This window comes from Pelophylax lessonae (genome assembly GCF_965119305.1).
Source record: "Pelophylax lessonae genome assembly, chromosome: 11".
NCBI lineage: Eukaryota > Metazoa > Chordata > Amphibia > Anura > Ranidae > Pelophylax > Pelophylax lessonae.
In genome coordinates this window covers 114043767-114056199 of record NC_138778.1, presented here as the reverse complement: position 1 = coordinate 114056199, position 12433 = coordinate 114043767, and the positions used below count along the sequence as shown (strand labels likewise).

General features: G+C 40.7%; 1 protein-coding gene across 1 annotated transcript in view; it reads right to left on the bottom strand.

Annotated features, from left to right (window-relative positions):
• The window catches only part of LOC309566526 (protein FAM83C-like), a 73039-nt gene extending 61892 nt beyond the window's left edge, over positions 1-11147 (bottom strand). The window contains exon 1 of the mRNA XM_082271699.1: positions 10440-11147. Coding sequence (XP_082127825.1) covers positions 10440-10940 — 501 coding nt within the window. The 5' untranslated portion in view covers positions 10941-11147. The remainder of the gene's footprint in view (positions 1-10439) is intronic.
• Between the last annotated feature and the right edge of the window lie 1286 nt (positions 11148-12433).

Here is a 12433-nt window from a genome sequence, read left to right as displayed (position 1 = left end):
AGGACCGGTGTCAGTGTGGCAAGTGAAAGTGGATACTAGGAAAGTATCCTGAAGAGAATTAGTTCATCAAATCTTCTGGATAGAGACTTAATCTACATTCACCTAGTGGCAGGGTGAATCAGCAGCCTGGCTGCATCATCAGATAGGAATCCTTGTATCTTGTGAATAGTTAACTTGGAGTATCCCACTATTCCCTTCTCCCATCCCTATTTAAAATAAAACACCAAAGACAACTACAAACCCCTGGACTGATCATTGACTGAGCCAATTAGTAAAAAGTGTTAAATTGTGAATGCCAGTGTTGCTAACGGTAACCCGAAATTGTGTTAACCAGCAGTCCTCAAGGGGGCAGTGTTACAAATGTATAAATGTACATTGGTAGACAGAGAAAAATGTGTTCCTGTAGGGAGGATGGGCTAGAACTTGTTTCAGGATTTAGGCTGAATTTGCACACAAGGTACAGCTGTCTGAGAAGTAAACTGCTGCAGTTTCCTATCCGGTAACTGGCCGTTGTGGCTGCAGTAGGGGGCAGTGTGATACGAGATCACATCACAGCTGTTTTTTTTTTTTTTTAATCATACAAACTTTATTTGAAGTGTACAAAACATACACTACATTCATGGCACGCTACAATCCTGTACAGTACGCTGCAATAAAATGCAGCATGTCTTTTTGCAGCACAGTGCACTTTAGCCCCAGGCATGCTTTGCAGTGTGAATAGGACACACCGGAAACAATTGTGGCAGATGTTTTACAATGCACTTAAACTCTTATCACCGCAAGTGTGAATATAAACTTTTTTTTTTTTTTTTTTTAACATAAAACACACACACACACACACACACACCTTCAATTGAGAATTGAAAGTAGCTGGGTAGACAAAAAAGTTAGCCAAACCGTGACCACAGTCAATCCCTGGATTTCTCTTGCTCAGTCCAAGATCTAAGGAAGAAGGAAGGGGTGGGAGACCTGACATTCCCAGTATAGCCTTATTGTCTTGTCAGTCTATAAATAGAGGTAGGGACTAAAATCAGCATGTTAATGTCATTTTAAATGTGGTCTTCCAATATTTTTAACCTGCAGCTTTTATTGGAATAACGGCTGGTGATCCTGCCCAGAAGGTCCAGGCATTTCCGGGTATGGGGTGACCATGCTCTGTCCTCGTCTTCTAAATATGCTCCTTCATGGTCACCCTGTCACACAGATTTTTAATGGGATAATGTGTGCAAGTGATCCTTTTAATGCATGCTGCACAGGCATTGTCTATTGTTATTAAGATCAGGAAACCCTCCCTGTAAAGTGCCAAAAAGCTATAACTGGATTGCATGTAGGCCCAGAAGTAACTGCAAAGATTGAAGGAGATTAGCACAGAGATGCTGAAAAAACGGTAAGACACATTTTATTTAGGATAAAAAGTCACGGGTTTATAAAAACAGTGCTTTAGTAAAATGTAATTCACTACAACTTTGGGCTGCTTTCACATCGAATCGATTTGGAAGTGTGAACAGACGCATGCGTTCGTGCTGGTGGTGCCAATATACGCGCATTGCCAAACTCGCTTGGCTCAGTGCCAAACTTGGTACTTGAACTTCTTTGGCGACTTTGTCGCACAACAGGCAGCCCATTCAAGTCAATGGACTGTCGCCCCTAAAATGCGCAACGCATCGCAATGCTCACATGTGAATGTAGCCTTAAAGTAGAGTTCCACCCCCTTTTTTGAAGGTCCAATCACTCTCATGCCCATCCTGAAAGCTTTAACCACTTAACCACCGGAGGATTTTCCTGCTTTACATCCAGGCCACTTGTTGCGATTCGGCACTGTGCGACAATTGTGCAGTCATGCAACGCCGTACCCAAACGAAATTTACGTCCTTTTTTTCCCACAAACAGAGCTTTCTTTTGGTGGTATTTGATCACCTCTGCGCTTTTCATTTTTTGCGATATGAATAGAAAAAAAAAGCGACAATTTTGAAAATATAACAATATTTTTCTACTTTGACAGTTAAAAAAATATCCAATATATTCAATTTTTGTCAGGATATTTAGGCCAAAATGTATTTAGCTACATGTCTTTGACAAAAAAAGACATGTAGCTAGGTCTATTAATGAAAGAACCTGCATTTTCTTTCATTAATAGACATTAATTTCACAGACCGGAAATTACGCGAACGGGAGGAACGGGATGTCATAATTGACAGGTTGCTATAGCAAGGGGGGGGGGGGGGACTTCCGCCGACGCCGCCATTGTAATGGCAACCTGTCAGGAAGATAGAGAGCCGCTCAGTGCGTAGGCGTGAGATCGGGAGGTGCATGCTGGGTAGCCAGCTGCACCGAATCCCGGAAATCAAGAGAAAGAGGGGTTCAGATGCCCACAGATGACATGAAACCTGCCTGTTTCCGGGATCTGGTTAGTCTTCAAATATTTTAACATAACTACAGGGACTACACATAGGGTATGTTCTTAATGTTGCTAAATATGTTTAAACCAGTAAGAAAAAGGGTTTAAAAAAAAAAAAAAAAAAAAAAAAGTATTTGGGGGACTGGAACTCGCTTTAAGGCTAGAGTACACGTGCGCTTTTGCTTTAGGTGGAACTAAGGTTCCAATCCTCATTTGAATTTGCTAGGAGGCACAGCTTTTTTGGCAGAAGAGACATGCAAACTTTCCTCTGCCAAAAAAAAAAAAAAAAATCTCCTTACTCCTAAGCAGGTTTTTTTTTTTAAATTTTGTATTTATTTTTGAAACATCCAATTAGATATGCGAGTGATCTCCTGAGGCCCCACAAGGTGACTGTGCATGTTTTTCAGGAACTCCCATAATAAAAAAAATCTTTGGGCCAAAAATGCTAAAGAAGCTTCTGTACGGCACTTTACACATACGAGCATACAAAAAATCTTCAACATTGCCCATCAACATTACACTCAGGGTGTGAATGGGGGCTAAAGACCAACTCCAGAAAAAAACTATTGTTCACGTGGAATACAGTCAAGAAGAGTTTTAACTTGTGGGTTTTCCCTACTATATGTTACTCAACTGAATCAGCCGTGTGACAGGTCTACTTTCGGTGTGTCACCGGAGTTTCTCTAATGATTTGTTTATATTAGACAGAGAACGTCATTTTTGTTGGCAAGAAAACAACTTTCACGTTTGATTAATACTACTTTCAATATGGGATAGATGGATGGATGGATTGATGGAATGGATGGATGAGATAGATGGGATGGATGCATGAGTTAGACGTATGGAATCAATGGATGAGATGGGATGGTTGGATGAAATAGATGTAATGGGATGGATGCCCGAGTTGGAGTATGGAATTGATGGATGAGATGGGATGGTTGGATGAAATAGATGTAATGGGATGGATGCCCGAGTTGGAGTATGGAATTGATGGATGAGATGGGATGGTTGGATGAAATAGATGTAATGGGATGGATGCACGAGTTGGAGTATGGAATTGATGGATGAGATGGGATGGTTGGATGAAATAGATGTAATGGGATGGATGCACGAGTTGGAGTATGGAATTGATGGATGAGATGGGATGGTTGGATGAAATAGATGTAATGGGATGGATGCACGAGTTGGAGTATGGAATTGATGGATGAGATGGGATGGTTGGATGAAATAGATGTAATGGGATGGATGCACGAGTTGGGAGTATGGAATCAATGAGCGAGATGGGGTAGAGGGTTGGATGAAATAGATGGGATGGATGCACGAGTTAGATGTATGGAATTGATGGATGAGATGGGATGGTTGGATGAAATAGATGTAATGGGATGGATGCAAGAGTTAGATGTATGGGTATGGAATTGATGGATGAGATGGGATGGATAGATAGATGTATGGGTATGGAATTGATGGATGAGATGGGATGGATAGATGGAATAAATAGGATGGGATGGATGCACAAGTTGGACGTATGGAATAGTTGGATGAGATGGGAAGGGATGGATGCATTTGTTAGATGTATGGAATCGATGGGATGGATGGATGCTGCGTTTGTATAGAGAAGGAAACCAGACACTTTTCTGACACTCATTTATACTTTGTGTGTTCCAGGTTAATCATTTAGAAAAGTATTGAAGCTCGATAGGATAATTTACTTCTACTGCTTCAATGAAAGGTGCAAAAAAAATGTATGTTAAAATGTATGCAAACCCTGTTGATGAACTTGTTTTTTAAAATAGAACAAACATGTTATACTTACTTGCTCGGTGCAGTTGGTTTTGCACAGAGAAGCCTAGATCCTCATCTTCTCGGGTTCCTCGCTGGCACTCCTGCCTCCCCCCCCCCCCTTCCCCCAACTCTGTATCTTGGCCTAGGCCAACAAGGCTTAGGCCTAGGGCAGCATTTTGCAGAGGGTGGCATAAATGCCACCCCCCCACACTAAAAAAAAAAAAAAAAAAACAGCTGGCTCCTGCAGGAAAGGACTAACGCCCCCCCCCCCCGGCTTGCTCAACACTTTTTAGTGTAGCCCCAATCTTATGGGCGGACTGGGCCAGGGGGCTAGGTCCAGGAGGCAAATCGGTCTGGCACCCCCATACAGCTGCCTCACTGCTGCTGGTATGATAACTGGCCTGACATACGGACAGACCCACGGCAACTGTACAATACAATACCAAACAACTGGTGGCCTCCAATACTGGCACTGGCAGCGGGTTTTAGCAGCCTAATGCCCTGCCTACCCTTCTTCGTAGCATCCTTGGGAGGAAGTTATAATATGTAATGCAACTTCGCACAGGGTTTTCTGTGTCAATAGCACAGAGAAGAGAGCAGGAAAGCCCCCAGGTATGGCAGCAGAGGGTTTTTTCCCTTTGCATTCCCACTGACAACTCTGAAGCCTCCATTTAGAGGTTTTCTTTCCTTCTTGATAACTTTAAAGAGATATATAAAAGGATTATGGAATTATTTCCTTGCGAGTCAGACTTTGTCCTGGAATTGATAGGGTTCAATCTTAAAAGCTCTGGCGTTGCTGTATTGAAAATACTAGGCTTTTGTACTCATCTGGAGGAGATAATTTTTTTACTCTTTACTTTTCTTATTTGTTCTAGGTTTTTCTCTATAGCAACATCTTTATGCCAATTAATCCTGTTTTATTTAGAAAAATGTATTGGTATAAACCACTTAAGCCCCAGGCCTATTTCGGACACTTTTTGTTTACAAGTTAAAAATCAGTATTTTTTTCCTAGAAAACTACTTAGAACCCCCAAACATTATATTTATATATTTTTTAGCAAAGACTCTGGAGAATTAGGTGGCGGTCATTGCAATATTTTTTGTCACGCGGTATTTGCGCAGCGGTCTTTAAAACGCCATTTTTTTGGAAAAATTTAGAAAAATCACAATTTACTGCATTTAAAAAAAAAAAACTAAACAGTAAAGTTAGCCCATTTTTTTTTTATATATAGTGAAAGATAATGTCACGCCGAGTAAATAGATACCCAGCACGTGGAATGGCGACAAACTACGGTCAATAGAAATCTCAATAGGCGACGCTTTAAACATTTTTAACGGTTACCAGTTTAGAGTTACAGTGTAGCTCTTTTTTAAATTATTGCTCATGCTCTGGCGATCGCGGCGATACCTCACATGTGTGGTTTGAACAGTGATTTCATTTGCGGCTTGACTTCAATATACGTTTTCTTTCGTGTGCGCTAACGGTGACGGGGGCGGCTAAAATGTATTTATTTTTTTTTCCTATTTATTTTTTTACTTTATTACAGGTTTTTAAAAAAAAAAAAAATATGATCACTTTTATTTCTGTCACAAGCAATGTAAACATCCCTTGTGACAGCAATATGCAGTGACAGGTACTCTTTATGGAGGGATCGAGGGTCTAAAAAACCCTAGACCCCTCCACTACACTTCCATGTATTCAAAATGCCAAAAACTGCATTTTTGAATACATTCGTTTTTAAAATCTGCCGCCTTTAGCAGCCGAGTAACCCGGACGCGACGTCATGGATGCCGCCTCCGGGTTACGTCATCGGAGACCCGATCAAAGCCGCTTCTGGCTTTTATCGGGACTCCATCCAGCCGCGGACGTGCAAAAGACCCGGGCAAAGCCGCGGAAGGCGGCGGGACGTCCCCTCCTGCTCGCCAGGGTAACGATCGAGCGGCTCCCGGTAATTACCGCCGGAAAGCCGACCGCCGGCTCTAAACCACGGTACCGGGGTGATGCCTCTAGCTAGAGGCATCACCCCGGTATAACACCGCAAAGCCAGCCGACGTACCCATACGTCACTTTCTGGTAAGTGGTTAAACATACACAGGTTAAAGATCTTTCAGTCTGTGTGTTGACATATTTTGGGGTCATTTTTGGCCTGATTGAGTCCCAATTCTTTGACTATGAAACTGGTTTGTGAATGTCGCATGACCACCATCAAATGGAAAAGGTGGAGCCTAAAGAGGAAGGGCTGTAGTTTACAGAGGACAGGGTGAGTCTTAAACAGGAAGGGGTGGGTCATATTTAAATTAGGGGGGGTGACTGGATGTGCTCGGCCTCGTATGGCCATTCTTCTATCCTGCCTGACACTCCTTGCAAGTAGCCCGAACGCACCCGTTCTATTATATATACTGTATATAAATGTACTTTCTCTAACAAAGTATTCTCGCATTGAACTGGCTGTACCTAATGTTCGCTTAATCTGTTTTCATTGGATTATCCAAGCTTGTTTCTTGTACCTGTTCTCATTGTTAATTATTCATTTGTTTACCGTGGTTTTGCTTTTGTTTGGTACCTTGATGTCAATAAAGAAATGTAAAAAAAAAAAAAAAAGTGGGGGGGTGCATGGGTTTAGTCAGGCTTAGGGCAGCACAAAACCTAAATACACCACTGGCCAGGGCTTTTTTTCCCTCAGAAAATAAGTGCAGGAACTCAATTTACGACCCCAAAACCAACTTCCCCCCCAGACACACCCTCCACACCGCATCAAATTGTGGATGTGGTCAAATTTCATTAACTGTGCAAGGGTCTTGAAGGGGCAATAAATAGCAGGAGTGCATTACGTACAGAGTTCAGAGTTCAGGGGTGCGTTGCATACAGAGTGCAGAAATTAGGGAAGTACTACACAGTTCAGCCTTCTTCCACAGCGGCTTATCCTCCATCCACATCTCACTTTCCCCCCTCTTCAGCTCTGACTTCTGCGTGCAACCTCCCTTCCACTGCCCCATCCTCCCTTCTTAAAAGCTCCACCATCTTCCACATATCCTACTTGTGTTGCTGTATTAAACTGATACGTCCAGCCAGTTCTAGTACCTCCCCGCACACTGTAGGTGGCTCTGCCTCTCTCAGTTGGGGGGGGGTCACAATCTGCTCTGCACCTGCATCTACCTTGTCCGCTCAGGAGGTCAGGTCTGTAAGAGCCATTGGGAGACAATCTGTCACTTGTAAACACAGATGTTTACCATTACAATAGTGAGCAAGGAGCAGAGGACCTGAGCGAGAGGTGGTGGAACTGATTTCCACCAAATTTCAGCAAAAAAAAAAAAAAAAATTTAATAAAATAAATAAATAGAAGCCCTGCCACTGGCCCCCCACAGCAAGCAGCTTGCTATAAGGGCACCCGAGCTCCGTGGGTCCATTCAGACATGGCTTGGGACCGCCCCCTCTCTCCTCATTGGCTCACTGACTTTGATGCCATTGGCTCCCGCTGCTGTCTCAGACAATCAGGAGGGACAGCCGAGTCATTCGCGCAACATCGCTGGATAGAGATGGGCTCAGGAAAGTATAAGGGGGGTGGGGGGTTGCTGCTCAAACAAGGTTTTTTTTTTTTTATCTTAAAGCATAGAATGCATTAAATAAAACACCTTCAGCTTTACAATCACTTTAATTCCTTGTGGTCTGTTACATATATCATTAGGGCTGGGTTGACACTAGAACACGGTGCGGGAAACCCACAATCCGTGCGATCTGTTACAGATCCCTGCAGTTATGATATGCAGCGGGTGTCAATGATAATCCAAGCGCAGGTCGCAAACAGTGTGTTTGCCTACACCGGATTGCATGATACTGTTGTAGTTGCAGTGCGTTTCCAAAAGTAGTGCATGCACTAATTTTGGTGCGATTTGAATGAATAAAAGGGGCTCAAATCGCACTGCACTATATTTCGGGGGCTGAAAGCGGTGTGTTTTGGATCTATTCAAAACATGCAAAAAATACCCACTGAACCTGCCAGAAAATCTTGTGAGTGAAATTTGCTGTCTTTGACAACTATGGCCAGTTCTCCATCGGGCGCGCAGGAGCGTTCTGAAGGAGGTCATATGGCATCCAGTGAGAACAGCAAAGTCATCACCTGGTCGTCATTTTGCCATAGGCTTTCATTACATTAGCTATGATTTTTCATAAAGAAAAAAAGAAGAAGAAGAAAGAAAGAAGAAAGAAGGAAGAAAGAAGAAAGAAGAAGAATCACTGGTTGAAAACAAACATTGATTCGACCCAACTATTAGGGCAAATGTTCCAAATTCGATCATTTAAAAAAAAAAAAAAAAAATTCTCTACTTGTGTGTACGCACCATTACCTATTATTAGGTCACTGGCTCTTTGCCGATAGACATAGCAAGCTAAAGAGCCCCCCAAGTAGCAACATAGCCACTCTCTTGCTCAGGGCTGCTAATAGAAATCACGGACCCCGTACAGCCTACCTGGCAGGACCCCCCTCGTATATATCAAAACAACATTTTTATGAAAAATATACTAAAATTGTTCTTAGAGGACACAAAGATAAAGAAGCTGTGTGAATTAGCCCGTTTAAATTGTTTTTTTACATTTTTGCTAATTTCTTTTTTTTTTTATTCTAAAAAAAAAAAAAAAAAATTCTAAAAAATGTTTTAAAATAATTTTCTTTAGACCCCCCTCTATCAGCGGCCCTGCTCTTGCTCACTCCCAAGAGTGACTATGAGATAGAACAGAATAGACTAGATAGAATAGATATTTACTAAGACTGGCGAGTGCAAAACCTGATGCAGCTCTGCATAGAAGCCAGTCTTTTTTTTTTTTTTTTGGTCATAGCTTAATTGAACAAGTTGAAGTTAGAAGCCGAGTAGCTACCATACACAGCTGTACCAGATATTGCACTCTTCAGTTTTAGTAAATCAACCCCGTAGTGTGCATAGAGCAGTGCATATGACTGCAACATGCACTGCTCCTTCAAAACAAACCAAAGTGAGAGGGAAAAGAGGAGGTTTGGGAGCTCTTGGAGGATGTAACCAGGAGACACAAAAAACTATTTAATGAAAAATGGAATATAGGGTCATTAAATAGTGGAAGCATATGGGTTATTTTTATTTAAATAAAAGGATAATGTTTAATGTCACTTTAATCATTTATAAATGGATATTTAATATATTTTTGAAGAAGAAGTATATCCTTCAGAGTACTTTTTTTTTTTTTTAATAAAAAGTAAGTTATTTTTATAAATGGAATTTAGGATATTGTTTAGTGTACTTTAGTCAACTTATATAATTATTTTATAAATAGATACTTTATCAATGGATTCTTTGGAGAAAAAAGTACTTCATTTGTACTCCCCCCCCCCCCCCCTTTTTAAAAATGATTACAATGTTATAAATAGATATTTTAAGAATTATTTTTAGAGAATAAGGCTATTGTGTAGTGTACTTTCTTATTTTATATATACAATTATTCATAATTTTTTAAATGGGATTGTTTTTGGAGAATAAGGATATAGTTTAGAGTTTTTTAAATCAATTTTTTTCCCCCTTTTATAAATTATTTTATAAATTGATACTTTATAAATGGAATGATTTTTGGAGAAGTAGGATCGGGTTTAGTGTAGTTTATTCAACATTTTCTATAAATGGCCATTTAATAAATGGATTCGTTTTGGAGAATAAGGATATGGTTTAGTGTACTTTATTCAACATTTTCTATAAATGGATATTTAATAAATGGATTTGTTTGAGAATAAGGATATTGTTTAGTGTACTTCAATATTATTTATTTATTTTTTTTATATTTATTTTTATATATAAATGGATTATTTTTGGGGAATAAGGATATTGTTTAGTGTACTTTACTCAACATTTTCTATAACTAGATATTTTATAAATGGATTAGTTTTGGAGAATAAGGATATTGTTTAGTGTACATTATTATTATTATTATTATTTTATATATAAATGGATTATTTTTGGAGAATAAGGATATTGTTTAGTGTACTTTACTCAACATTTTCTATAAATAGATATTTTATAAAATTGATTAGTTTTGGAGAATAAGGATATTGTTTAGTGTACTTTATTTTTTATATACAAATGGATTATTTTTGGAGAATAAGGTTAATCGTTTAGTGTCACTTTAAATGTAAAGGTGTATAAAGTATGCAGAATTCAGTACAACTGTGTTAAATGCTTTATAATTGCAGTTCTTCTTTTATTAGCACCATTGTATAATTAAAGCTGGTTAACAACTTACCGATTTAGCCTTGTTAATGAGGGATCTGATCAGATCCTTGATTTCGTTGTTTCTGTGCTTTTGGAAGATAACTTGTACCTCTGTCCCTTTACTACGGGTGAGCAGAGGGATTTCAGGCCAACCCAGCTCCAAAATGGGCACATCGATGTCAGACATTGAAGGGAAATAGGTGCCGGACGTCAGCTCGGAAGGACAGTTGTCAATGACACCATCGCCATCCTTCTCCGAACCCGTGTCTTGGGATTTGTTGGCAATGTCGGTATTCCTGCAGATGTAGTCTATATCTAGACTTGAGAGGAAGGGCAGTTCTTTCTCCTCGGTTAGTGCTTGGAAGTATGCTTTTTCTCCTTGCTCCACCAGAGCGTCGGTCGCCAATCGGGCAGACTCATTGTAATTGAGAACTAACGGGGAACTTTGTCTCCAAGGGTTCTTCAGCTCTTCCACTCTACTTTTCAGTTGGCCGAAGGTCCTCACTCCTCTTCTTGCCTCGGGATTGAGCATGGTTGCCCGATGAACTGCACGCTTCCCAAGAGTAATGCACCCGGCGTCGCTTTCTGCCTAGTGGTGGTTTCTGCTAAGCCTTGTATACAAGATCAGCTGTCTAAATGGCTTTCAGTCTACTTGTCAGATTGGCTGTGTTTCCATAAGGTCTTTCCTGTCATTGTGGATAGACTTCCTCATACTGCTGCTAACTCTCTTTTAACTGCCTAGCTTTGTACTCTCACAGCTCCCAACGTTGCCCATCCCCCATCCAGCTACCTGTTTGTTGAGTTTTATTCACCCCTCCTCAAATGTTGTAGCAGTTACTATCCAACTTGTTACAGCAGGCTATAGATAAGCCCGGCTGACAACACGCTGCCCTTTTATTGGACTATTCAAAGCTCAATCAATCAGATGGTTGCTCTAGTTACCGTACAACGCATAAGGGTTCAGACAGTGGAACGTCAATGTGGAAAGTGAATCTCTCTAATAAAAATAATATAATAAGTATAAAACAGAATGTTTTTTTTTTTTTCGTTTATATAATATAATAATACTGTTCGAGACATTTTTTTATTTTCACTAACACTGGTAGATTTTCAAAGAAATTCATACCTTTTCAATACATTTGAAAGTACTTCAAAGTTTCATTTGCTTTTAACATTTGATTTTGGAATGTTTGGACTTTCCCAAATGAAAACCACATACACTGTAAGGGCTCCTTCAAACGTGTGTTGCCCTCTGAAAAGCGATCCATGTTCAGATTGCTTTTTGGGGGGCATTTGACACATGATAAGAAGGAGTTCTAACACCTCCTCATCGCCTGATTAACCACTACCTTCCCATAGGATGTACCCATGCGTCCTTGGGTTGAAGTGGTTCTACCAGGATGATGCCTGGAGATACAAACATCATTCCAGAATTTTCCTTTTCAGCCGAAAATTCAGATTAATGTAAAATAAATTCTAGTGGCTAATTAGCCAGTAGATTGCTTAGGTTCACACCTATGCAGTTTGCATTCGGTTCGTTTTCCATATGCGTTTTGCGGTTCATGTTGCGTTTTTGTACCTGTGTTTTTCACGCGTTTTTGTATTGGCCAATACAAAAATTTTGCAGGGCAGCATGGGAAGTCTGTTTTCAGTGGAAGGTGTTTGCAGTGAAGCATAGTCAAAAAACGCGAGCTGCAAAACGCAGCAGAAACGTGGGCAGAAATGCGGACAAAACGCAGGACACAAGCAGCACTTGCATTTTGGATGCGGGCACATTGAAGTCTATTGGACCAGAAACGCAAAACGCTGCGGGGAAAGAAGTCCCAGAGCGTTTCCAAAAAACGCACCTGCAGGAACCACATAGATGTGAACGTTTCCCATAGGCAATCATGTTAAATGGCTTGCACTGCGTTTCTGCGAAACGTGTGAATCTAGCCTACCAGGCAGCAGGAGGGGGTCATTTCAACCAAGCTCCACCCTCCAGTGACTCTCTGGGCTCTCCTGTGCGATCAGGGAGCCTAGCAC